The 27,926-nt window shown below is 37.1% G+C and overlaps 1 protein-coding gene across 6 annotated transcripts; it reads left to right on the top strand.

The window, feature by feature from the left end:
* The first annotated feature begins 283 nt into the window (after positions 1–283).
* Positions 284–27,316, top strand: cep78 (centrosomal protein 78kDa). Of its 6 annotated transcripts, none has more exons than XM_031895600.1 (16): positions 284–728; positions 3,853–4,135; positions 4,457–4,632; positions 5,321–5,393; positions 6,404–6,507; positions 8,004–8,178; positions 10,359–10,472; positions 11,190–11,254; positions 12,929–13,037; positions 15,566–15,698; positions 16,251–16,284; positions 19,415–19,561; positions 20,330–20,407; positions 21,989–22,155; positions 23,352–23,529; positions 24,091–26,049. In XM_031895600.1, the coding sequence occupies exons 2-16, from the start codon at positions 3,883–3,885 to the stop codon at positions 24,574–24,576; spliced, it is 2,292 nt and encodes a 763-aa protein (XP_031751460.1). In that variant the 5' UTR covers positions 284–728; positions 3,853–3,882; the 3' UTR covers positions 24,577–26,049.
* The last annotated feature ends 610 nt before the right edge of the window (positions 27,317–27,926 follow it).

The raw sequence follows: 27,926 nt of genomic DNA on the forward strand, positions 1-27,926 counted from the left end.
TTGGTGGTCAGCGGGTAATTCGATTGGTCGTGCCCCGTGCAGATGTGTCGTCAGTACACATGAGGCACAACCTTAGAAAAGTGAGGATGCAGCAGGGAGCCCTGGGCTGGCTAACAATAGGCCCTGGCACCAATGCAAAACTTAAGCACTGGCCACTAATGTTTTAGGGGGCCCTGGCTACCAATGTTTTAGGGGGTCCTGTCTACCAATGTTTTAGGGGGCCTGGCAACCGATGTCTGTGGGTCCTTTGAAGTGATGGGAGGGGTCACTGGGGAGGGGTCAATGGGGAGGCAAAACATTTTATTGTTAGGGCCCCATGTTTCCTGATGGCGGCCCTGACTTTGCGAAAGTAACTTATAACTTGTAAGAGACAAGCCGACATAACGAGTAAGCACAGGAGAACATCAAATCACTGATATGAAGCAGCAGTATTCTTGATCCCAGCGGTGGGAAATGAGAGGGGCGGCACTTGGAAAAGGTCGAGCCGAGGAGACTAAGATGGGTTGGAAGGGAAGGAACCATCTCTGACTGAAGAGGTCAGTAGGAGGGGAGCAGGAAGCCGGGCACTCGGAAAGGGCGGGGAAATGGAAGGCGGTTAGGAAACCAAGGAAACGGCCCCACGCTCAGCCTGCAGAGTAGGCATAGGGAAGCAGATGGCACAGTACGATTGTTGTTGCGGGAAGCTGATTACTACGAAAGCTGCATGCTTACTCCCGTGAGTCCGCCAGGTAATATAGAGCAGGCCTGATGGTATAGCGCGGCCAGCAGCCTGACCTTCATGCTACTAACTCCTTTCTGCTTTCTGTTTAACCTTTCCAGTGTTTTATTATCATTCTGCCTCTGTTATTATAGTCGTTCGCCGGCAAGCACATGCTTGTGTATTATTATTATTATTATTTGTTATTCTTCTGTGGCTAAACTCCAGCAGTCACGTCTGTAACTTGCGGAAGCAGCCATGGACTTCCATGAGTAAATAATGTAAAAGAAAATAACCAGGTGTTAGAATATATCCTCCACCCAAGCAAGAGCTGGCATGGCATAACATTACACATAAGAAACTCTGGGGAAAATAACCAATACTCTGGGGTAGTATTGTTGGTAGTTGGTTTTACTCATTAACTTTTCAAATAGGAATATTAATAGCATATAATCCATTCTGCAGTGCTAAACCTGCTAGAACTTCCCCACAATAAAGGCTTGTGTTGAAATTCATATTTGCCCAAGAGAATCTGGTTTCTGGTATTTTGACTGACCTGCTGAATGCATGACAAAATTTGCAAAAGTTCATGAATAAAATCAAAATTTTCCTTAACGATACCACCTTGGTGTTTTGTTTGTTTTCTCTCCAGGCTTTCCATTTTGTAATTTAAAGGAGACATATAGCTGAAGTGAATCCCCTCCTCAGACTTGTAGGCAATAATTTAATAATATATGTAACCTCTTTCAATATGGGATAAAAATGATCATTATCAATCATATCAATTGCCCCTGTATTGGCACTCCCCCGAGATCTGATAGTGACCTGTCTGTGTTTCAAATGAGGGGTGAGCATGTTGTAATAGTTTGGGGATGGCCAATCACAGCCCTGCAGTTACACAAGCAAAGACAGACTGCAGTTCCCTATCACGTTCCCATCCTACAGTGCAGTGTACCAAGTGCCACTGGCTCCTCTGTCTGCCTGGAAAAGAAGCCATCAGGAAATGGAACACAATTTTTTTTAAGCACGTTCCTCCTAAATTTAAAAATAGTATAATACACCAACTCATTCATTTTTTTTTTTTTTAATACAATATGTCACCTTTTTCAAATATAACCCAACCGGACCACTGATGCAATGCATAGGGCGTTTGTGCAAATAATAACTTCACACTTACTATAAGTACAGAGCATTGGTCTTTGTACATAATACCCCAAGCAGGTGGTCAATGTAGTGCAAAGAAACTTATGTCTACTTTTAACATTCAGACTAGGAATACAGTGGAATGCATAGAACATACAGACCTGTTGTACAATCCATGCTATGCACGGAATAGAAATGCGGTGCAGCTGGTTTGCGCATATCATGCCAGCTATGTAGGAAATTCAGAGCATCAAATTCTATTACATGTATTTAAATATGTATATATATTAAATATATATACATGTATATATTTAATTTAATATGTATATATATTAAATCCTCACTGCACAATTTCAAATATTGCATTGCATTTTATTATTGTAAATACTTGTACCTTTATTGCACACTTTTATTATATTTAATATTTGTATTTTTCTTTTTTTTTTTTGTCTATGTAAAGTTGGGAGGAACACGGGTCAAAAAAATTACATTACAGTAATGATGCTTCATTGTTATTTGTATATGACAATAAACATTGAAACTTGAACTTGAAACATGTATAGGATCCGTTATCTGGAAACCCGATATCCAGAAAGTTCCGAGTTATGGAAAGGCCATCTCCCATAGACTCCATTTTAAAGCGGACCTGTCACCCTAAGAAATAACTCCAAATTATTTTCTATATTGTTAGTTGAGCAAAATAAACTTTACTTACTCTATATAAATAATATAAATCTTGTTTCCTTTCGTCTTGGAATTACTCAATCAAAGCAAGCAGGCAGCTGCCATTTTGTGGGCACTGTTATGAAGACAAGCTTTGTATCATGCCAAAATCTTCTTTATGTGATAGAATGGGGGACCTGATGCCCAGGCCCATGCACTGGCTACACAGTTAGATAAGGAGGAGGGAGGGGAGAAGTGAGATGTGCAGTGACATCTAGGAAGTGCTGAATGGAAAGCTAAAGTTACTGTCTGCCCCGCCTCTATGCCTAAGGCATAGAGGCGGGGCAAGCAATATATGATTGACAGCTGTGATTTTTAAATGCCTTTATAATGGGTTTGGATGTGTTAATATAAAAATGAATTTGGGTTTCATGTTTAATTTGAACAGGACTTTTATTATACAGATTTTCATGTCTGGGTGACAGGTCCACTTTAAACAAGTGATTCTAATTTTTAGAAATTATTTCTTTTTCTCTGTAATAATAAAACAGTACTTAATCCAAACTTAGATATAATTAACCTTTATTGGATGGAAACAATCCTATTGGGTTTATTTAATGTTTAAATGATTTTTTAGTAAACTTAAAGCATGGAGATCCAAACTAGAGAAAGATCTCTTATCCGGAAGACACCAGGTCCTGAGCATTCTGGATAACAGATCCCATACCCGTACTATTAATCTACAATACTTGTAATACAGTGAAATATGCACAGTATCCCCAGAGAGACACCAGTTCGCCAGTCCAGAGCAAAAAAAGGGTTAAGTTGTGCTCACAACTGAATTAAAAACCATTAGGTGGGGATGCAATGAGGACATGACTACAAAATTCATGCAGTCACCCATTTTCAGCAAATATATGACATTAAGACATTTTGTGCATCTAACTATTACAAATGCCCCCTTTTAAAGGAGAAGGAAAGGCTAAGTCACTTGGTGCTGCCAAAATGTTAGGCACCCCCAAGTGACTTTAATCACTTACCTTTTACCCCGGGCTGGTGCCCCTGTTAGGAGAAAACCGCACCAGCCCGGGGTAGCTGCTTCCTTCTGTCTTCGGAATCCCTGGGCCGGAAGCGTGCAAAGAAAGAGGAGACACTAGCTGCAAAAGTCTGATTAAAGTCACTTGTGGGTGCCTAACATTTTGGCACCCCCAAGTGACTTAGCCTTTCCTTCTCCTTTAAAATTTAAAATTTCTTAACTGCATTCTAGGAGACATTTTTTCCCATGTCCCACCCTTTCTATAGTTGGGGGGATAAAAACTGATCAAAATACCTTTTTATTATTTTTTCAGCACCTAAAAGAATTTGTGTATTCTTGAAAGATGATTGACTCAGTCCGTATACGCCATCAGGGTTCCATGGATTTCCTTTCACACTATGAATATCTGTGTGCACTTCAGGATTCTGTTCCAATTCCAGCTGTAAAAGCAAACATCCGACATGGCAGTCTTAGCTTCAATGCAGATCGGATAAAACTCTCTGACTGGCTGCCTATTCTAAATTCTCTGAAAATAAATAAGAGTTTGCTAAATGTGTCAATAAAAAGTTGTCACCAGCCTGGACTTGGGGAATTTGGTATGTAATAATAACTATGAGAGGTATTTATAAGTGACTAAAATTTATGTATTTTAATGTGTCAGGCTTATTGTTTTACTTTCACCATTGTGAAAAAACACATGCACAAAAAATTTGCTATACTGTGGTGGAAGCAAAATTTATTTCATTTATCTTCTCTATGAGTATGGCCCTGTCTAGTAAATATTTTGTACAGTGAAATGCACAATACCCCTGCTGATTATTTAGTATTCCTAGTCTATATACATAGGAGTAGACTTAGATGATATGGATGTTATTTAAGGACAAGTGACTTTTTAACAGTGCATTTTGATATGTCAGGTGCTGAGAAGTATGGAATATATTTCAAAAGGCGCATCCCCCCCATCCGATCAAAGGACATGACTTTTCAAGTATGCAAAGCAATTACAAGCTGCTTGAGTGTATCAGGCTCTTTAAAAGAGTTAGAGCTCCATGGACTGCCTCTACGAGAGAGAGATTTAAGAATTTTAGCAAAGGTAAGGAGTAAATATGTGATTGTGTTACTAATGATGTAGGATGAATGAGGGGGTTATTGAGATATTATAATAATTATTGTATATGAGAACATGGCACATTGTTTTAGAAGCCTTCTTTTCTACATATTTGCATGCTTATTAATGTATTAAAGCTAGCTTCTTGATTTGTTTAGTAGAGCAAGACCTTTAGCAATGAATTATGAAAGCCAGTCATCCATCTTGAAGAAAACACAGCAAGTCCATTTGATTTGGCATATTACTACAGATTTATAACTGTAAATTTGTAGTATCTCTATGATATATTATATCATCTTCAGATTCTATCAGATTCACATTTTTGCATAGAGATACGTTTACAGTGGTGCTTGAAATTCTGTGAACTCTTTGTATTTTTAATTCTTCTGCATAAATATGCCCTAAAAAATTTTTTTCACACAAATCCTACGACTACATAATAAAACCCAAATAAAAATATAAATCAAAAACATTATACTTATAGCTGAGTGGAAAAGTTTGGGCACCCCTGCCAAATTACATATTTAGCTAATTATATACATAAAAACAACATATTTGCAAATGTTAATGCACAAGGATGATGATGATGTCAGTGGAGATTATCATATATCAATGGAGTTTGTCCTCAGGCCAGGCCTTGGAATTCTATGCTGACCGTATGCATTTTTTTAAGGGTTTGGCTGCATCCTCATCTGTGGAAAGCCTGTCTTTGGCATATTGCTCCTGTGGAGATGAAGGACTGGAAAGTAAGTTTTCCTTCAAGTTGGTTATTGTATGTATTTATGAGAATGAAATAATTTTTCATCGCTGAAGTTTTACTTTTTGCCATTGGGGTTTCACTTGAATCTGCAAAAAGCACATTAACCCATGCTCTTATATAAAAATGACACCCTTTTAAAGGGTCAGTATACCCTCTTGTTTAACATGAGTTCAATGAAAACATCTTGTGCTAAATATACTTCTTGCTTATGTCATTTTTGGTTCTTGCAAATTTGATTTCCAGTGCACAGATAGTCCCCCCTACATAATGGACTCCTGCTAACAAAACAATCTCAACAAAGGGTAAAGGGTGGGGGTTGTATGCTGGTAATGTTACTAAAAAGAGACATAAATGTAGCCCCTTGTGGAATTATTATAATTCTTTGTGTATAAAGTGTCAGATAAAATATCTCTTCTATAGGTGATCAGCATCTACTCACATCATTTCTTTCTCAATTAGTTTTTGTTTGGTAGAACTGTTCCCGCTGATGCTTTATTTTGTGTATTTCCTTTTCTCTGTTTCCTCCGTTTCCATGGAAATCTCAACAGGATAAATTAACTGTATTTCTGAATGTGTAAAGCCTTTTACAGTGGTCTCCACAAGCTGCAGGATATGACTTAATGAGCAGACAAGAGGAATTCATGATGCATGCAACTGATATTTTCACTGCTTCTTATAGAAGCACCCAGCATCTTTTTATATTCCTATAAAGAATAAGCCATAAAGCCAGATACTGTGCCAAAAACAGGAAATTTTTGCTAAAAGCACATGATTTTGTTTTTTAAGGGCATTTTTGTATATTCTTGCCTTTTAACATTTTCTGTGTTTCAATCTGGTATTGGAACCAATGTCTAGAATGCTTGGGACCTGGGGTTTTCAATATTGGTTTTTTTTTATATAATTTGGATCTTTTATACCCTAAGTATATTAAAGCATTTAAATATTAAAATTGACTCTATGTGAAACAGTGAAACAAAGGTTTTTTTGCGTTTTCAGTTATTTGTCAAAGTGTAAAGAATTCACCTACAATCAAGACAGTAAATTTCACAGGGTGCAATCTGACATGGCGAGGAGCAGAACACATAGCAAGTATCATCAAGGTAAATGGTCTGCAGTGCATTTATATGGCCTGTGATACTCTGGAAAGTACTGGTCTGGTTTAATAGCTGAGAATGAGTAGTACTGATGCATGATATTTCATGTGAGATTTAATTGCAGGTGGAATTAATGCAGGAGGCCTTCCAAAGGGGCCTATTTATCATGCTCTGTACATGAGAACTAAAGCCTGAATAGTATTTTTGAAAGCTCTCCCTTCCCCCACCAAAACCACATCAGTTTGTCCCCACAAATCTGCCCTAATTTCCTTATCTTATGAAAGGAAGCAAAGTAGCATAGTGGGGTTAAAGGATATTTTCTTACACTGCTGAATCTTTTCTCATAAGTGATTGCAGACACAGATGTGGTGCAATTCAGCCCCATTGCACTGTTCTGCTTGTTCTCAACAGGTAGGGAAAACTGAGTAGATTTTAGGGGGAAAATTGGTGTGGTTTGTATGGGGGAGGGCCCTCCAAAAATATTACCATTTTTCTAAGACTTTAGTTCTCTCTTAATGGATTACACAAAGTCTGAAGTAGTAATATAATACAGCAATTGGGGGGCATAAAAGAGCATGCACCTCTTTATTTTATACCACTTTTGATACTAAATCATTTTACATTGTTTGAATAGTACTCAAAATATACTCCTGTGGTCAGACAAATAAGCTATCATTGATGCCTAAAGAAAAATGTTCTCCATTGCAACTCTTACTTGTTAAGCATCAAACCAAGGAGCATGCTTGGTAGGGGCTAAAGGTGCTGCTGCTGCTACTGAAAATACCTGCAACTAATTTATCAACTTTTAACAGCTTAGAGCAGGCATTCTTAACCTATGGGTAAAGAATTAAAAATGAGTCTATATTCTGTTTATGGTAGGTCTCCTTGACCCCTTTTAATCATGTGAAATTTCTTCTACTGTAGAAAGCAATTAAAATGCTAGCAAAACAATTTTGGGCTGCAAAGAAAAGTACATAACTTAATTTGGGTTCCCTAAGTATAGGCCTATAAGACACTGATTGAGAGAGTTGATACTGGTGACCTAAGTGATACTGGGAAGACAAAAAGGGGGAAAACTAAGTTAATTTATGTCATAAAATTGTATATTTTCTATAATGCAGAGTCTGCTATATAACATACAACAAGTGGGAAACGAGTAATGCTCTTGGGCCTATTGCTGTTTTTTATAATGCTGGCATCACTCCTCTTATTGTACTTTTTTTTTTTGTTTTGTTTTTTACTTTCGTACCAATTTATTTGTGCTATTCTTGACCTACTCAAGTAAATTTTGGCAAGCTGAAGGAATTTTTATATTTTCTTAATTTGCTTATCGAGTTTTTTTGATAGCCAGGGAAAGAACAGCATCCCAACACCAGGAAAGAATGTTTTGCAAAACTTACTGTGGATATAATTTAATCATGTTACAAGTTCATGTGCTGCTATTTTACATCAAAGATGTCATGCAGAAAATGACAGGTGAATGTGTAATTGTATCTTCATAGCATCAGGCTACCAGAAGGCACAGTGAAGCCTGGGCTGAAAGCCTGAGATACAGAAGGCCTGATCTTGACTGCATGGCTGGTTTAAGGCGTGTCACTCTTAACAGCAATACCCTTGTGGGTGACCGTGGAGCCATTGCCTTGGCAGAAGTGATAGGCGAGGACCTCTGGTTAAAAGGTATACATAATTTTCAAATGCAGTTTCAAAATATGTAGTAGGAGCATGTATATTATTACTATTATAGTGTACTGTAATGCTTTAGTCACAGTCAATCTAAACACTCTCTAATATCGGCACCCTGCTTGGTCAGATTTTTTTTTTCTATTATTCATGTGCACTTCTAGGGGGCAGCAAAGGACATGTCCAAAAAAATTAAACTTCCCTTATAAAAAAAAAAACCAAAACATAATTCTAAGCTATTTTATTATAATTCTAAGCAACTTTGCAATATACATTAATTACAAATATGTAATGGTTTTTACATTATTTGTATATAATGTTACAGGGTTTGTCCTTTTCCCATTCTTTGCCTTGGTTTTAAAGGTAAGTTCTATTTTAGAAACAACACAAAGTTTACAGAGTGACATTTCCTAGTTGGCAGTTAGTTATCAGAGACACTGTATAGAGGAGCCAGATTTACACATTTAACAACAACTGAGTCACCTCCATCATTTCAGGGGATCTTTTGGAGGTTCAGAGGCTGGGAGTACCCTTGTCCTTAAAGATTTATAAAGTCGGGGTGTGAAGAAATAATTTTCAGGTGTCCATTTATTGAAGTGCCTCTGAAAATGTATTACACTAGGGTTCCCAGACTCATTAAAGGAGAAAGAAAGTTAAAAACTAAGTAAGCTTTATCAGAAAGGTCTGTGTAAATGCTGCTATAAGCACTCACAGAAATGCTGCACTGACTTCTCTGTAAAAAGATTAGTTGTGTCTGTTTTCCTCTGCCAGTAACACACAGCTTTCAGCTCTCTCCTCTCTGCTGCTCCCCCCTCCCTCAAGAATGCTGAGAACTCACTCCCCCCTTAGGAATGTGGATCAGAGCCAATGAGCAGGAAGCTGACTCATAGGGGCACATTTACTAATCCACGAACGTCCGAAAAGCTTCCGAATGCGTTTTTTTCATAATGATCGGTATTTTGCGATTTTTTCATAAATTGTCGTAGCCGTTACGACTTTTTCGTAAATTGTCGCGACTTTTTCGTAGCATTACGACTTGTGCGAATTGTCGCGACTTTTTCGTAGCCGTTGCGCCGAGTACGAAGATTCATTCAAGCTTCAGTATCGTGACTTTCCTTGGGCCAGGTTGGAGCTGCAGAGTGCCATTGAGTCCTATGGGAGGCTTCCAAAATCATGCAAAGTCTGAAAGGTTTGCCCGCTGTTTACGAGCGCTCAATACGGAAAAGTCGCGACAATATTGCAGCTTCCAGGACTTTTAAAAGTGATGGGTGTTAATAGTCTAGGGAAATCTAGATTGTTTGCTAGAAAGTCAATTATTTGGGACCAGAAGTGGATATGGGGACATCAAATCATGCTCCAAGGTTACCACACCATGGGCATCTGACAGGGGTATTATAGAGATAATGATAGGTTTGTGGCTCTGATTTTTAAAAACAATTTAACACAAGCCAGTAGACCGACAGACCTGTCTTACTGGAGGATTCTGGCTTTTGCAACATTATTTAAAAAGTCATACCCAGAAGTTAAGCAAATGCTGCTTTCAATAGCAAATACTTTTACAAATAACTTTTAAAGCACTAAACATTTTTAAAGGAGAAGGAAAGGTAAAAACTAAGTAAGCTTTATCAGAAAGGTCTATGTAAATACAGTCATAAGAAAGAGGATTTGTTGTCTCTTAGTTTTCCAGGGACAGTCAGCTCTCTCCTCTCTACCCTCTCCTGCTCCCTCCACCCTCAAGAATGCTAAGAACTCCCACCCCCCTTAGGAATGTGTGGTCTGAGCCAATCAGCAGGAAGCTTCCTCATAGTCTTATAAACTGCGCATGTACACCTTGGTGTTGGTGCAGGAGGCTTCTGATCATCTGAACTGGAGAAATGGAGATTTAAGGGCACTGTTGAGAGAACTGAATGTATGCCTGCATCTTGAGATTAACTCTTTATTAGCCTTTCCTTCTCCTTTAATAAATTCATATTTGATAGTTGCTTACAATTATGTTTTCTTTTAAAGTTGACATGTCCTTTAAAGCCCTAATTATACATATGAATTCTTGCTTAGGCCCTCATATACTGTTTATTGTAACCTGTTACATATATTGCATTGTTGGCAAGCTACATTTTCCATAAAGTGTAAGCCTTACACTAGATGTTTTTTTTTTGTTTGTTTCTTTTTCACTACAGCACTAGATTTGCGCCAGTGTGGTATTTCCAATGAAGGTGCACAAGCATTTCTTAACGCATTTCAAACAAATACAACACTGATAATACTGGACATCAGAAGAAACCCGCTAATAGGTACCAATGATTAAAGATATGCTGTATGTTTAAAAATTGTATTTATAATTCAGTGTAAGCTTAGAATAAAGGTGGTCATATTCTAAAGGATATGCTCATTTGGTGATGACCTTGAGGTGGGTGATCAACAAACTGATGCTTTCCTTGCCCAGTGTGATTTTTAAACCTGCTTGATCAACATCGGACCAAATACATATACAAATGTATATGCAGAAGTTACCAGACATACAGGACACCAGAAAGGAGCACACCAGACGTTAAACAGTTGTTTCATTTGTTGCACTCCTTTAATAGTCATCACATGGGGGTTATGGTTACCTATCTGCACACAACAAAAAAGGTTGTTTTTTTTTTTGTGCAAAAGTGGATATACTGCTTTTTATTGATTAGCTTTGCCTGTATCAGAAGATTGGGAGCTTGTAGATGAGCCAATTGTGTTTTGTTTATCAAAATCAAAATCTATATATTTTTGGTAGTTTAGATCATGTTTATGCACTTTTTTTTTTAACATAAGCCCAACTAATAAGCTTATGTCAGAAAGGGGGTATTTTTCCTGTTGAACATACTTCTATGGGCCCCAGATATTGCTGTCTACAGATGCTGAGGATCCCATTACAAGACACATTAAACAGATGGTGTTATGATTAGCATCACATATGCAGAATATAATCTAACTGATGTTTTTAATGCTTGTTATTCTTTGTTCTGTTTCTTTAGACCGTTCCTTACTGAAGACCATTATTGAGAGAGTGTTAATGAATGCACATGATACCAATTCAGAGGTATGCCTTACCAATTACTGTAATTATTTCATTTGGTTGCAAAATCTTTGATCACAATAATTTTTTTGTATTAAGTATGCATAATGAACTATTATGTTACTGGAAAACCTTTGGCACTAGTATATGTCTGTTTCTTTGTAAAGGCAGGATATTTGAATAGTAGGTTCTCATAAAATGGCTTCACCACTTTTGCACCCACACATGTAAAGGTCTTTAATTGTAGAAAACAAAAACTTCGGTGTCATGCATGTAGCAAAAATGTTTTGTTTAATCTGCTTTAAAACTCCAACTTAACTAGATAATATTGAAGCAAAACCTTTACAAGCTCTGGTCAATTAAAGCTCTTGCTTACATCAATGAGATATTGCCTCCTTTTTTGACATTCAGTCAAAAAACTCATTCAGTTGGGCTTATGTAGAAAAGGTGCATGAAAATAAATATATTTTTTTTACACAGACATACCTGATTCCACAGGTCAAAGAGAAATTATGGCACTTTCACAAACCATTTCTCAACTGTCTTAGGCTCACAGAATCATGCATCCCCTCTCGCCTTGTTTCATTTTGACGTGATAGATTCTTGAACTTCAAGTCCCCTCCGCTTTTCATAGTTGGTGGTGTACAGATTTTTGGGAGCAGAGAGACTTGAAATCTATCATTTTACAATGAAAAAAGGTGAGGCAGAGGTTGCATGATGTTGTGACTTAGGGGATGGGGAAGTGGTACCTGCCATCAGAGGTGTATAATGGATTTTTTTCATTAAATAAATGTTTAGTTTTTTCAACAAAGTAAAAGTGCATTCATACTTCATAATAAATCTGTTGCACATATTCAATACCCCAATCTAGTTAAAACTGCAACGATATTAAACAGGATACATGTGTATAAAATTGCCCCCACATCTATAAATACTCGTGCAACATTGTATATTATGTGAACGTTATGTGAACCATATAAAGTGCAATTTTGCTAAAATAGTAAAATTTAAAAACAATATGGTAAAAGATGGTTTGAACAAGAAGAAAGCATTGGTCTTACAGGTATGGTTTGGGAGGTACTTACAAAGTATGTTTACTGGCAGGATCCAGTTGGACAGAGTACTTGGTATTCAGATTTTGCTCGAGTGTTTGCGATGGCATGCGCTGCTGCTGCGCCCCCCCCCCCGTGGACGTGCGTGCGCATGCCATCGCACACACTCGAGCAACGCACACACCGGCATGCAGTTTGTCATGATTCACAAATCTATCTGGGTTCCAATTTGCAGGTATGCAAGTTACAGGTGGCCTGAAAACAAATACGAACTAAAGTTCCACATAGTGATTGCTACCGGCTTATACTCGAGTATATACGGTACCTTTAAGTACAGTACTTATAAAAAAATATCTAGCTTTTATGTATACTGTTAAGAAATTCATGTTCTTTTAAACAGTTAAATCAGTACTATCTTATTGATCTGTCAAAACAGGATAAGGGAAATGTGTGTTTCCAAGTACATTCTTTTGCTTCTGAAATAACTACTGTTTCACATTTAGTATTTTAATATTGGTCTATAATAGTGCTTGCTATATTCACAGTTTCACATAGGTGCATCCTGTATTTAATCATTCAAATAATTTTGAGCTCCCGTCCTGTTTAAATTCATAGTAAGTGTATTTTGTTTCCTGTTTCATTCCAGTACAAATGGTACACATCTCCGTCTTCTAAGGACAATGGGAAAGTAAGGCAAAAATGGAGATCTATAAACAACTGGAATGGACGGAAAGGAAAAAATATTGTCCGTGTTGGTATGTGTTTTTTTTTTCACATTAACAGCTAAATGCCCAAAACGCCAGGGAATGATTATGCTTAAATGCAGTAAGACATAATCTGCACATCAAGAAAACAACAAAATGTGGTGACTTGATATCAGTATGCATATAACTCTCTAACTCTGAACAATGCAGTATATGGTTTTGCCTCCCCCTTCCCCTCTTTTCTTTTTCCTTGTTTCTTTCCTTCCCCCACTTGTACTTGTATAACTGAAAATTTATATAAATGCTGAATGTTCAAAAAAAAAAAAAAAGGCTTATAGACTTATTCTTTTGTGTTATTAGTTTATTAAAATAGTCCCTTTGAACTTGCTATTTAGTTTCAGAAAAAGGATAAATGTAGAACTCCAGGTAACTCCAGGTGTTATTGAACTATTAATTTCCAGCACTGTAATATATTATTCTATAAATGTTCTTTATCCAGTGAACAATCTACAGCGTTACATATTTTGGATTAGACAATCCTTCCCTGGGTTCATATACATAAAAACAGAATAAAAAATTGAAAAACATAAAGTGCACCAGCTCCATAGTGTATTTCCAGCTCCCCCCCCCCCGAACCTATACTGACTCTATCTGATAATTAGCCTATTAGAGGCACGTAAGGGTTAAAACTTCTCAATTAGTGCATACTGAGCAAATGGTAAAAGCTCATAAGTACCAACTGATTGTGGATAAATCAGCTGTAGTATCAAGACTTTAATGATACAGGTAATCTATTTATTGGAATATATTTATTACTACATATGTTTTTAATCATATTTATTAAATGTTAAGTTTTAACAATTTAGACAAAGCACTAAATTCTTTCTAGCTTGTTTTTTAGTCTAAGCAGGGTGGTAAACACCCAGTGTGGTCTATCTATATAATAAACTGGATTGGTGATTACAGTATATGTTTTCATTTTGAAATACTGCCGTCTACTGGCTAAGACCTTTATTGTAATGCACTGAATAGATCTTTTACCTTGTTTACCATATGTTTACAGGGTACCTTCTATATGATATAGTTATCAATATGCATGTACCAAATACACAGAAAGCATACTGGAAAGCTTTTTATATATATGCATTTGTTCATTCCAAAAGGCATCATTCATTTTATCAATCCATGTAAGGACCCTCTTGACCTCTTGTATCGGTTATTGGTTGCTTTATTTGTTACTCTGTATGTCCAGTGTATGAAACCCAGTTATTGTACAGCACTGTGGAATATGTTGGCGCTTTATAAATAAATGTTAATAATAATAACTCACCTTAGTGTCATGATTGTTATAATCATTATAATCAGTCTTTGGAGCACAAAGGCAGTAGAAATACCTTGGAGGTTTTTATCTGGCTCATGGGCTTCAATGTGGAAAAGCACTGATATAAATAATCCCTGAACTGAATTTATGATTCTCAGACAACTTTTCATTTTCTCATGCCTTTTGCATCAGTTATTTGGCGGTGTACAGGTAAGAAGATAACAAACACAGAGGTTAATTTTAATTCTTTAAAAGTTGGCAGCATTGTTTAGCTAAGGTAATGACTTGATATTAAACATGCTGGAACACTCATTGGCAAATTATTATTATCTCTCCACAAAACTTTAGTGTATAATGTTCAGGAAGAGAAGGATACTAATTAAGAACATACTGATACATAGGTTGGCCCAGGATACAAATCTCACATACTAAGGCTGCTAAAATGCTTCTGCTTCTGCCACAAGAATGGATTCTTGGCCTATGAAGAAATGCAGGCCGATAATCTTCCCCATGTGGCAGGAGCCTTATTGGCCCATGCATGGGGTCCTCAGAGGGGCCTGGCTGACTCATATTTGGCTGAAAATCAGGCAAATATCTATAGGACATGTTTAAAAAAAAAAAACACCATCTGGGGGCAGCATTGGTGTGTTAATGCAATACTTGTCTGATGCATGTCCATATGCCCTGCTGCATGATCTGTTGACCCCTGTTGTAGGCCCAATTTGGCCTTGCAGGTCCCATGCTACATATAGCTTTAGAGAGATGTGTTCTAATGATCTGCTGCATTGGTTTGTTTCCAGTGTTTTGGTGTTAGATTCATCTGTATTATGTATTGTAGCTTTCATAACTTAGTACTTAAGCCAGTGATCCCCAACCAGTGGCTCGGGGGCAACATGTTGCTCACCAACCCCTTGGATGTTGCTCCCAGTGGCCTCAAAGCAGGGGCTTATTTTTGAATTCCTGGCTTGGGGGCAAGTTTTGGTTGCATAAAAACCAGCTGTACTGCCAAACAGAGTCTCCTATAGGCTGCCAGTCCACATAGGGGCTACCAAATAGCCAATCACAGCCCTTATTTGGCACCCCAGGAACATTATTCATGCTTGTGTTGCTCCCCAATTCTTTTTACATTTGAATGTGGCTCACAGGTAAAAAGGTTGGGGACCCCTGACTTAAGCTATAACAGTTATAATGACAAATAGTTTTGTACCTGTTAAGTAATGCAGATTAGTTAAATTTCTATTGATTTTTTTCTCAACAGGGTTTTCAACTAAAAAGCCAATGGTCATTGGAAGAAAGTATTCCTCAAAAGAATTGTACTGTCCCGATCCAAGGCCTCCAGGAGCTGAGGGATTTCTGCCTTGGCGTACAGCAGAAAGAGCAAAAAGACACAGGTAGAGCTCTTATTTCATCTATATGTTTAGCAGTAAGTATGCACTGTGTGTTGCAAATTCCCTGGCAAATCAAAGTAATGTATTAAGTAATTTATTAAAGGTGAAATGTAAATTTCTGTTGAGAACATGCAACGTTTTAGTTTGAAATGTTGCTTACACTTCTGTGCAGGGCTGTGGAGTCGGAGTCGAGGAGTCTGAGGCAATTTTGGGTACCTGGAGTCGGAGTCGGCAAAAAATTAACCGACTCCGACTTCTACTAAACTTAAATGGGAATAAAAAAAAAAAATAAAGCAAGTTTAAATGTCCCAATTCACAAACAGTCATAATTTATTACTTCTCTGCTATAAGAATAAAGCCCAATGCACGCAGTGCATAAACGAACACGTTGAGTGACCATGGAGTCGGAGAATTTATCTACCGACTCCACAGCCCTGATTCTGTGGTTTATTTGTTATTGAAGATGAACAGCCTTGCGTCTTTCATGTATGACAAGATGATGCACATATAAAAGTAATATAGGTTTAGTAACATTGTTCTTAATGTTTGTTCCAGGGACGTTTCAGGAGAATGGGCCTCTCCAGGAAAGGTATGTTATATAAAGAGAAGGCAGTTTATTTATGGTAAGATTCTACATTGGTAGCTGAAGTCTTACATCACCTGTGGCTCTTTTACAGCCAAGGAAGGCAGTAGCTTTCCTTGCACCCCAGTGTAAAACCCTGTGCCACTCCTCTGCCATGTGTGTACCCTTTGCCCCATGTACAGAATTTGAATTCCTATACTTCCCATGTGGTATAAGCATATCTTTTTGTCCTCTTCTACTTTTGTGCACCTGTTGCACCTCATCCTGTGCTCTGTGTGTAACCTTTTCACACAACCCATTGCCGCATGAGCACACCTCAACCATTTTCTTCATACCCTTTGTCTTAAATACACTTTTATTGTATTGTATGTTTCTATGGCTGTTTAAATGCATATTAATGTGGCATGATGGACTAGGTGACTGATGAGCAGCTGCAATATATAAAATATGTCTTGTTTCCAGAGGGGCCTAATGATCTTGCTGTGGGGCTCAATTATCAACTTACCTGTCTATCCTATGTCAGTACTTGATACTTAAGTTATGAGAGCTTCTTTGTGAGTTATGTATTTTTCTAGGCAAGTTGAGGATGTTTTTACAGAAATTCTGTAAATTTGTGCTATGCTATACCAGGCCCTGGACAACTGTACCCCCCCACCCCCCCCAATTGTGGCCCATATATAAATGTTTATGCAACCTGTACATTTAAACTATTTTTTTAAATAGGATATCTTATATAAGTGGGGCAGCACTTTAGGGGTATTAATATGTTTGGGTGAAGTATAGAGGGAATTTAATCAATTTATCTAGGTTAAGAATAAATAACATCTGGGATTTTCAATCGTTTAGGGATAAAACCCTGAATTCCTACCGATTTATAATAATATCTTATCTCTTTATATAATATATTATTTTTTTGGGCATCATTCACAGAATCATAGCTCTTTCTCTAAATAAGGACTTTTATTTCTAAATAGTCAATCTCAAATACAATAAGAAATAGAAAATTAAATTGCAAAACTGCTCAGAAAGTTTATATTGTGTTAAGTTTTTTTGGGTATTGCAAAATAAAATATTTTTTAGCATGTGCCTAAAGTTATTACCTACTGCCATCATATTTCACATTCCACTTTATAGGGATCGTTCATCCTATACATCCTATACATTACTTGCCTAGGTGACTCTTAAAATCTAGGTCACATTCACACACACTATGGTCAGTCTTATCAGGAGTTAACCTGCCTGTATGTGTTTGGAGTGTGGGAGGAAACCAAAGTACCTGAAGGAAACAAATGCAGACAAAGGGTGAACATGCAAACTCTTTGATAATATCTGAGGAACATCAAGAATTTGGTGTTATAAAAAGCAAAGTGGGCAAGGTTTAATAAATTTTTAATAAATTCATGACAATCCATGAGTTGTCTGCAGATATATATGAAAGCAGAAGAGGTGATCTATAGTATAGAAAAAAATCAAATCAATATTATATTATGGGCAAATTCTAGATTTTCATAAATGTTGAATAGAGCTAAATTGTATAACCAAAGCGAAATTAGGTGGTGCATTATCTTAATAGCTTAACATGAAATCAAGTCATCACTCGTTTTATGCCACTAGAGGGTAGTCCTGGTCTGTAGAGACAATTCTTAAAGTGAAAAGTATTGCCATTTTAAACTATTATGATATTCTCCTGCAAGGTTTTTCCTTTGTGTTTTTGGCATTAACCTTGTATGTTATAGAATTCCCATAACACTGAACTGTGTGGTGCAAACAGTTTACTCAGGATGCTTTGGATTAATAAGATTCTTTTCTTTTGAATGGGTCACTATGAAAGTGTGACATTGTACTGACTGAGAGGGTGAGAATGTTGTGGTGCAGGACTGCACACATACATACATGTTGCTGCTAATGTTCATAAAAAAATGGCAACAAATGGAAAGCTGCATACTTTTTACTGAAATAATTTTCACTGTGCGTTAAAAGGACAAATAAATACTGACATTACGTAGACAAACTTACAAAAGCTATGCTTCTGCTACCAAACTTAAATGTCCTGTCAGCAGAAACTTACCTTTACCCTGATTTTATTTCAGCATTCTTTGACTTTGTCCTCTTAAGATACAATAATTGCTTATTTAAGCATTTTTTATATGTGAGTAATTAAAGTGCCAGTAAAAAAATAACATTAAAATAATAATCATTTATAGACCATATTTGTGAATAAAGCTGTCTGGGCTCACAAAGGAATAGATCGGGATCCTGGCTATTCTAAAAGTCTGCAAGCTTCTCTCTTTTAGGGTTTAAAGGAGTTGTTCACTTGAAATTAACTTTTAGTATTATGTAGACATTGATATTTTGGGACAATTTGCAATTGGTTTTCATTTTTTATTTTTTTTGTAGTTTTTCAGTTATTTTGCTTTTTATTTAGCAGCTCTCCAGTTTAGAATTTTAGCAGCTGGTTGTTAGGGCCTTGCTTACCTTAGCAACCAGGCAGTGGTGTGAATGGAATATGAATTGAAGAGGGACTAAATAGAAAGATAAGGAATAAAAAGTAATAATAAAAATAAAATTGTAGCCTCAGAGAGCAATAGATTTGTTCATTGCATATACCCATTTATTGTAGACCACTGCAGAATATGTTGGTGCTTTATAAATACGTGATAATAATATTATGGCTTGTGTTCCTACCTGTTGTGAATAGATATGGTGATTTTCCAATTTTTCCACAGAATAACAGAGAAAATACAATTTGAATCTATTCCCATTTAAATCCTTCTTCTTTTTAGTCATCAAGGGAAAACCCCTTGTTACTTGACTGACCATGTTTGGGCCTAATAGGAAGTTAGCTGTGTCCTGCTCCATACATTTCTAGGGTCACCTTGGTGACTACACAAAAAAAGGATTAAACAGTGAATTGGGAAAATCCATATTTTCTTCATGGCATCAGTATTTTTTGTATAATAGGTTTTATCCTTTAGATGTGTTGAACGTAAAGCCATATAGAATTCAACTTGATTTAAACCTTTTGTAGCAAATGCCAATTCACATGTTTAATGTAATGTTTTATGTTTAATGTACATGCAGTTATTTCTGTTTTTTTCTATTTAAATGTGTTTAATCATTCAACTTCTGTACTTAGGCAGATACTGCAGTGAAAGTGATTATGGATAGTGAAACCTCTTCAGAAAGTGAAAAATCTGACAATATTTTGAGTATCCTTGATCAAGAATATGCCGTGCCTGGATCTGGTGAAAAAACGAGTGTAAAAAATTACAAATGTCTCCAGGTACCAAGCAGCTAATGAGGCCAGTTACATAAATGTATTTTCATGATGTATGTTATGGTAGGCTACATGATTATAAATAAGTCTGTATGAATGTATTTATTTTCATAGAGTACATAAATGTTGGTTAATGCATGACATTTAAAAAGTTAAATTTTTTACTTTTCATTTTAAAAAGCAGTTTTATTTTCATGTTGTCTTCTTTACACAGAAGGCATAGAAAAGACTATTCCTTTTTAACAAACTGTCAGAAGCACTATCTGCAGTTGTATATAATATTTTACCTGTGCCAGGACACGCAATTTGACGGCTTCAGCTCTCAAGTTATAAAATGGCCTGTCCACACTGTTTAATGGTAATTTCAGGGAAATTATATGGATGAAAATAATTATTTATAACTTGGCATTAAACTTTTCTGCTAAAGCAGAGTGAAATGGATTCATAGGATCCGATCCTAGTGACTGCAACCTCACTGTGTGCCAGTAAAGAACATTCACCACAGAAATGCTGTGCCTTGTATATCAATATTATATAGTACAATAATAAACTGGGTTGATTGTCTTTGTGCCCATAGTCACAGGGGACACACATGTTTTATAATTTGTTTTTGATTTATTTATTTTTTGCTCTATATAATGGATCCCTAAAAGACATCTGATGTTAGTGTTAATGATTTACTTTCTGGGGCAGTGCCTTTGCTGAGCCGGCACAGCTAGAGGACTAGGAAATGTCCTGACCAAGGTGCCAAACTTACATACTTAATATTGGCAGGTTGAATTGCAGATATGTCAAAAAAATTTAAATGACGAAAGAAAAGCAAGATTACGGGCTGATGAACGGATAATGGAGGTACAGTAACCTAATAAACAGATTTTGTTCTTCCCCTAGGGAAGTCTGGGGCAGTGAAGCCATGAATATGCATAAGAAATAATACCTTTTTTGAAAGAAGTATTAGAAGTCCTAAAGGCACGATAGCATGAATTTACCGGACGCTAATATACTGTATGCATGAACACTAGTAATTGATAATTGATTCCAGGTAATCAAATTGCTATACTTAATCTACTGGCCAATGCCTAGTAAATTAAAAAAAAAAAAAATGCACCAGCCCAGGGAAAAAAGTTACAAAATTTGGCTTGCCTTTCTCAGGTATCCTAAGTGCAGATTTAGGGGCTGATTTACTAAGACACGAATTCGAATCCGAATTGGAAAAATTCCGATTGGAAAACGAACATTTTGCGACCTTTTTCGTATTTTTTGCGATTTTTTCGGCGCCTTTACGACTTTTCGGAAATTGTCGCGACTTTTTCGTTACCAATACGATTTTCGCGAAAAAACGCGAGTTTTTCGTAGCCATTACGATTCGCTCGTATCTTGTCGCGACTTTTTCGTATTGAGTGCTCGTAAGTGGCGGGCGAAACTTTCAGACTTAGCATGATTTTGGAAGCCTCCCATAGGACTCAATGGCACCCTGCAGCTCCAACCTGGCCCAAGAAAAGTCACCATACTGAAGCTTGAATGAATCCGAACGCTAAGAAAAAATCGCAACATTTTGCGCAACTTTCGGAATGGCTACGAAAAAGGCGCGACTTTTCGCACAAGTTTTAACGCTACGAAAAAATCGCCAGATTTTGCGCAACATTCGGAATGGCAACGAAAAAGTTGCGATAATTTTCCGAAAAAATCGCCAAATACCGATCATTACGAAAAAAACGCAATCGGACGCATTCGGCCGGTTCGTGAGTAAGTAAATGGGCCCCTTAGACTCACACTTGTGCAGTAGAAAAAAATTAGAAAATCTAAGTCTTCTGTATCTAGTATAAATAAATTTAAAGCAACTGGACTTGTTAAGTAATCATTGAAGACGTTTCACTACTCATCCGAGCAGCTTCGTCAGTTCAACTGACTGGTATGGGAAGTCCTCAGCATATATACTCTTCCACTAATCCAATCACAATGGCACTTTGTAACTAAGTCTTCTGTGTATGCTCAAGTCTAAAGCTTGCCATACATTATATACTCCTAAGTGGCCGATATTGAGCTAATCCAACTTTTGGCCCTAGGGGGTCAAACAAGATGGTGGCATAGTGAGTGGTAGTTTTTTTCCCTGGGCTGGTGGTACTGTCCTTGCTGCTGTCTCAACTGCTGTCTCAATTACTAACTTTTCTATGAGATACTGCACATGTGCAGATTTGCCCAGTGTTAGAAAACTATCCCTAGTATTCCCATAATCTAGAGATGTAGGTGTTTAATTTATCAGTTTTTGTTTGCTTCCCCCATGAGTATTGGTAATGGCAATATAAACTATAATTTTGTTATGGAAGTCAGTACTTTATGGTTGCAATAATTCTTTTACATTTTATTCTTCTGATAAGATATTTATTCAGTCCTTCTTAGTCTATTCCAAGATATTTATGATCTTTGTTTTAGCTGGAGTTTGAAAACACTCGACTAAGGCAAATAAATCATACTCTTTCTGAGTCTCTTCACTCGAGGACAGCTACCTCTGTGATCTTGGAGGATGAAGGTGTCCTTGACAGCATTGAAAAGTCCTTCAGCAAGTTCCATGCGTTTCTGGATCTTCTAAAAGATGCAGGGTAAGTTGCATGTGATTGGAAATTGGAAGGAAAACAATTGCTGCCGCCAGGCATGTTCTGTAACCTAGTATAAGCATTCCACACTCGCACATGTCCGGCTCTTTTAAACTGCACCTAAACTGAAGTCTAACATTAACAAAAGGTGTAGGTTTGCTTTAAAACTATTAAATATATATATTATGTATTTATATATTTAAAATACTGTACTTTGCTCACTATAGTAGGTTGTGTTAGTACATTTTGTACAGGTATGTTCTGTGTGGGATGTAGGCATGTATACAGTGTGCAATTGTACAGGATCAACATTTTGCAGACACTATGGGGAAGATTTATCAAAGTCCGAATTTCAGATGTTTAAAAGTACGATTAGAAAGAATTTGGAGTAAATACGATAACTTCTAATGTGCATTAATTGCGTGAAAATTTGTACCGTGGTCATACCAAAATACCGTGGTACGATCCGAAAGTTACGAAAATTTCATATCCGAGCGATCGGAAACGGCGGGAAACCCGTTCTGACTTCAATGCATGATTTTGGAAGCTTCCCATCACGAAAAAGTCGTACTTTTTTAACGATATTATTGTTAACTGTACGAACAGTTCTAAACTTCAGAAAAAATACAATTTTTTTTTTAATCGTACCCATTCGGACTTTGATAAATCAGCCCCTATGGGGCCCATTCATTAAAGTACGATTGAGTATGAATTAATGTTTTTTCTAATTTTTAGAACTTTGCGTTATGTTCACAATATTTTCGTTAAATTCTGCGCATTTTTCACGGTTTGCGTGAATTTCCGCAACAAAAACGTATCCCAAATTTGTACTTTAATGAATGGGCCCCTTAAATGACTCCTGTATTTTATGCCTTGTTCATAACTTATTTAAAGTTTAGGGGTCCATTGTGCCTCTGCATTCTGAAACTTATTCTGGATTCTTTATTTACAATTGTTGTGATCTTTATAGTGCACATTTTTGCACCTGGTAGTTGTATTTGTATTGATACATTAGGGTCCCATATGTAGGTAATATGGCTTTCAGTATGTCTACTACACCTAGCAATTATTTTTGATCCTCAGTTTTTATTTGGAACTTTTAAAAGTGTGTAACAAGCAATTTGTATATGCTACAGAAACATTCCTATAGAAAAATATATAGTGATATTTGTTATCTTGTTATTATTTAATTTTTGCAAAAGAACCATAATAATTCCTGATCGCTTCTGCAGCCTGGGGCAGCTTGCTAACCTTGCAGGCATTGACCAGTCAGACTTTGCTCTGCCAGGGGATCCTCAGATGTCTTCTACTATTGATAAAATAGCCCAGCAGGCACCAATGCCACATCAAGATCAGCAAGAAACATTCTTTATCCATCAGGTAAGCAGGCACTTTTTTTTTAATACAGGTTGTCCTCACAAGGGATTCTTCTGTGGTGCATTTAGGCACTTGCACAGTTAGGCGTTATCTAAACTTGCACTGTAGGTGAATGGCGTGTGTTGTTGAAACTGACTGGCTTTTTTAGAACATGCATCTAGATTCTATAAAAATGGCAGAGACGCCCACAACAATCATTCATGCAGAATACCTGCCGAAATACATGGCTTTTTCATCGTAGCCATTAAAAAATCTTCCATCAAAGGAGAAACTTCTGCAGTGACCACCCTTACTTTACTGACAAAGACCCCCAGATTTTAATGAAAGGATGAAGGGTAGTCAGTTAATGATTGGGGGCTAGTGATGGAGCAATTTATATGTTCCTTTATTCCCCCTTTTCAAAAAAAGGGCTTTGTTTAAAACTTTTTAAAGCGATTTACAGTGACTGACAGAAATTAGCTGTATTTTGCTAAGCTGATTTCATTTTGCTTGATTTTGTCCAGGAGCTGGGAAAGCTTCAGTTTCATGTTGTCATTTTATGTTAATTCTTGATATTTTTTCTAGGCACAAAGCAGAGATAAGAAAGGTGAGCATACAGGCCCATCAGAATCCAATGCTTTGACTGCTGATACACTCCCTTCTTCCCGAGAGGCAGATAAATATTGTACCACCAGCCAGAAGAGCAAAGAAGGTTTTGATCCTGATCTAAAGGCCAGAGAGGCAAACGTGAACAGTGGGAGGCTTCCTGCTCTGGAGAATGCACAAACTTACTTGTATGATAAAAAAGGATCTAGAAATGAATGTTCTGACTCAGATTCCAGCAGGAGCCAAAGAAGTAGCTTAGGTCAGAAGTCCAAAGCATCGGCAAGTGAAAAGGAGAGAAAGCCATCTTCAAAAAGAAGCCATTCCTCTGGGACAAACAAAGCTAGTCAAGAGTCCATAGCAGCTAGGGATGAAAAGGCTGCGGCCCGTTCTAACGCCAGTATATCAGAATCTGAAATACAGGAGAAAATGAATTCTTCTGAAAGCATGCACAGTGGCTCACATTAAATAAGTTTCTATTAGAAGGAATAGGCATATTTTTATTATTTCAGGTTTTTGCATTTTATTAGAATGAGAAAAATAAAATATTCTAGACAGGGTATACGGTGATATGTGTGCTCATTTACTAACATTGGGCACATTGGCACCTGGGCAGTAACCCATAGCAAACAGCCAGGGATTTTTTTGTTCAGTTAATCAGCTTTTACAATTCAGAAAGTGTAATTGCGTTATGGATGGGGCACATAGTGTATATCTGCTTCTTTCAGCCTCTTTCAGCGTTTTTCCATCAGACTCAAAGAAGTGGATGCACTTTCCTATGTTGCTCTGTGTGCCTGCACTGAAAACTACAGTGTCCACCTGTAAAACGCAAAAGCAGACGTTTTTAGGCAGACTCTGCTCCGCTGTGTGAGGCGTTGTAGAGTGTAGTTTTCAGTACAAGCACACAGAGCAGCGTAGTAAAGTGGATCTGCTTCCCATTGCCATATCAATTAGGATACAAACAACCAGAATGCAGTTGAAATTTCAAGCCTGAGAGTTGCAGAACATCATTGCGCTGCAGCATGGGCCAAAAATAAAAAGGACCATCTCTAGACAAGCTCTACAACTTTTTTTTACATAAATTAAGTGATATAATCCCCTTTATGTGAAATAGGCAGTTTTTAGCCCTCCGTTGCTTGTGAAAATAGGAGTCCTTTTATCCTGTCTCCTATCCCAGATGTTGGTTGCTGTAGTTTCCCAACAAGTTTAGTGTCAAATGTTGCCTGACCCTGTCCTAATCAGGCTAGTTTCTGCAAGGCTTTTACTTCATATATACCTGTAATAAAGGAGGTTGCTGACCCCTTGCCAACTCCACAGATGTAAGTGCAGAAGTACTAGTGATGCATTAAGTATGAAAGCACTACAGTAAAGCCTTGAGTGGATTGAATCATTTGCACACACATGACCTGGACTAAAGCCCATCCATACCTTGTAACAGCAGTGCAATATCGGCAATGAACTGAACAAAAATAACTCTCCAGTTTTCACTTATATCGTGTAACAAGTGCAAATTGTAAGATTTTGCATGACATTGATAAAATTGAGGGAGCCATAGGAGTTGGAGTTACTGATGTCCCAAGTAACGTAAGCAATTACGTTACTTATGCAAAGCACAAATCCATGAAGTCCAACCTTTTGTCCCAGAAAAACACAAGTTAATTTTTAGTGCTAGTTAATTTTGTGTAGTTTGTACAAGGGGCATAGCCAAAAATGTTGGTTCTACACACTTGGGGGGGGTTTTGAGTGAGGCCCTGGATAAAATACTTCACTGGTTAATAGTTTATTGAAGGTGTGGATCTCCTGTAAGGCTTTCCTAGTCATCAAATGGATTTAGTAGTAAAAGGCACATTTTTTTTGCCCAGGTACAGTAAACAATAGTAACCAATTACAAGTTTGCATTTATCCAAGTGAGCAGTCAATGCTTTTAGCTGCAAGTTGTAACGGCTACGAAAAAGTCGCGACAATTCACGAAAAAGTCGCGATGGCGACGAAAAAAATCACCAAAAATACAAAAAAAGTCGCAAAATGTTTGTTTCCAATCCGATTTTTTTCCTATTCAAGATTCGAATTCGTGGATTAGTAAATCAGCCCCTATGAGTATTTAGCCAAACCAGCCCTGCAGTTTTGATAAGTCACACTGAATTGTAGAAATTAGGGGTTATTTATTTATTTTTTAATGCTATGGATTCAGGATTTAGACACATGTTACAATTCAGATGGCTATGAGGCACAGACACTTTATATTCATATTTGCATTTCATTGGTATAAATGACATTTTCTATAGTAGTTGCTTTGGTGAAGCATTATCCTTGAATTGTAAAGCCAGTGGTGCACACGGGTTTACATTGCCACATTTATCCCTGACAGGGCCGCAGCAGTGTGAAATGCCTGGGTGCTTTTAGCATCATTGCAGTGTGTTGTGGACCATTAGGGCTTGTTGTTTGTCCTAACTTTGTATTAATCTTTTTCAACACTGTGAAAATCTGTTTTTATAGAATGAATTTTACCTGATTTTTTAGAAAAAATTGGATCTGTTTGGGTTTAAAGTGGACCTGTCACCCAGACATAAAAAGCTGTATAATAAAAGCCCTTTTCAAATTAAACAAGAAACCCAAAATCATTTTTTTATTACCACATCCATACCTATTATAAAAGCATTTAAAAATCCCAGCTGTCAGTTATATATTGCCTGCCCCGCCTCTATGCCCTTAGGCATAGAGGTGTGGCAGACAGTTACTTTCACTTTCAATTCAGAACTTCTTAGATGTTGCTGCACCCCTCACGTTCCCCCTCCCTCCTCACTATGTAATTTTGTAACCAGTGCATGGACATGGGCATTAGGTCCCTCCATACTGGCACAGAAACAAGATATTGGCAGAATGCAATGCCTGCTTTGATAACAGTGTCCACAAAATGGCCCCTGCCTGCATGCTGCAATTGTGAATTCCAAGGCTGAAGAAACTAAGATTAAAATAATTTATATAGTGTAAGTAAAGTTTATTTTGCTTGAAAACCACAATAGAAAACAATTTGGAATTATTTCTTAAGGTGACAGGTCCGCTTTAAAGAGTTTTTACTAGTCGAGATTTAAGAAGGACAGAAGACTGAACAAATTTGTTTTTTTGGTTTCATTTATGAACTTTGTACAATTTTGAACTCTTTGTATATTTTTTATATTAAGAATATTTAAATAAAAAGTTACATTTTTAGAAGTGTATTGTTATATATCAAAAATATTATTTGTGCTTTTTTATAAATGCATCTGTTCTAATGACCCCTCCTAAACTGGAAAACTAATTTCACCTTATGAGTGTCTAGTTGTATGAACTCTTACAAACAGAAGGTGGCAATGCAAGTGATGTCTTCAGAGCTGGACAAAGTAGTAATGCTTTTTCGCCTGGCAGCCAAAGGGGCATGCACTTGTATCTGTCACGTTGTGCTTTTACTGTTCTGCTTGGGAGAATAGTAGATAACCCCTTATGTTTTTTGTTTCCTTACTAGCCTGTGGTCACCACAGAACTTAGCAGCGAACCTCTGTATCCATGAAAATTTCTCAGTAGATCCCATAGGAACAGTCACTGACACAACCTAATGGTTTAAAATTTAGTGGTGAGCACAACTTCCCCTTTATTTACTATAGTCTGTATAGGAGCAGTGGCCAACTTCATGTTGCAGCTCCCACCCTTTCCAGCTACAGTCAGGTGATCCCAAGGGAGTTTAACCTTGAAAGCAAGCATGTTGCAGGTAAAACCTCTTTGTTAAATGTATATTGAAGTAGTAGAATTCTTAATGAATCCGATAAGTAGTGTAGGACTGG

Source organism: Xenopus tropicalis, chromosome 1 (assembly GCF_000004195.4).
Source record: "Xenopus tropicalis strain Nigerian chromosome 1, UCB_Xtro_10.0, whole genome shotgun sequence".
In the NCBI taxonomy this organism is placed as follows: Eukaryota; Metazoa; Chordata; class Amphibia; order Anura; family Pipidae; genus Xenopus; species Xenopus tropicalis.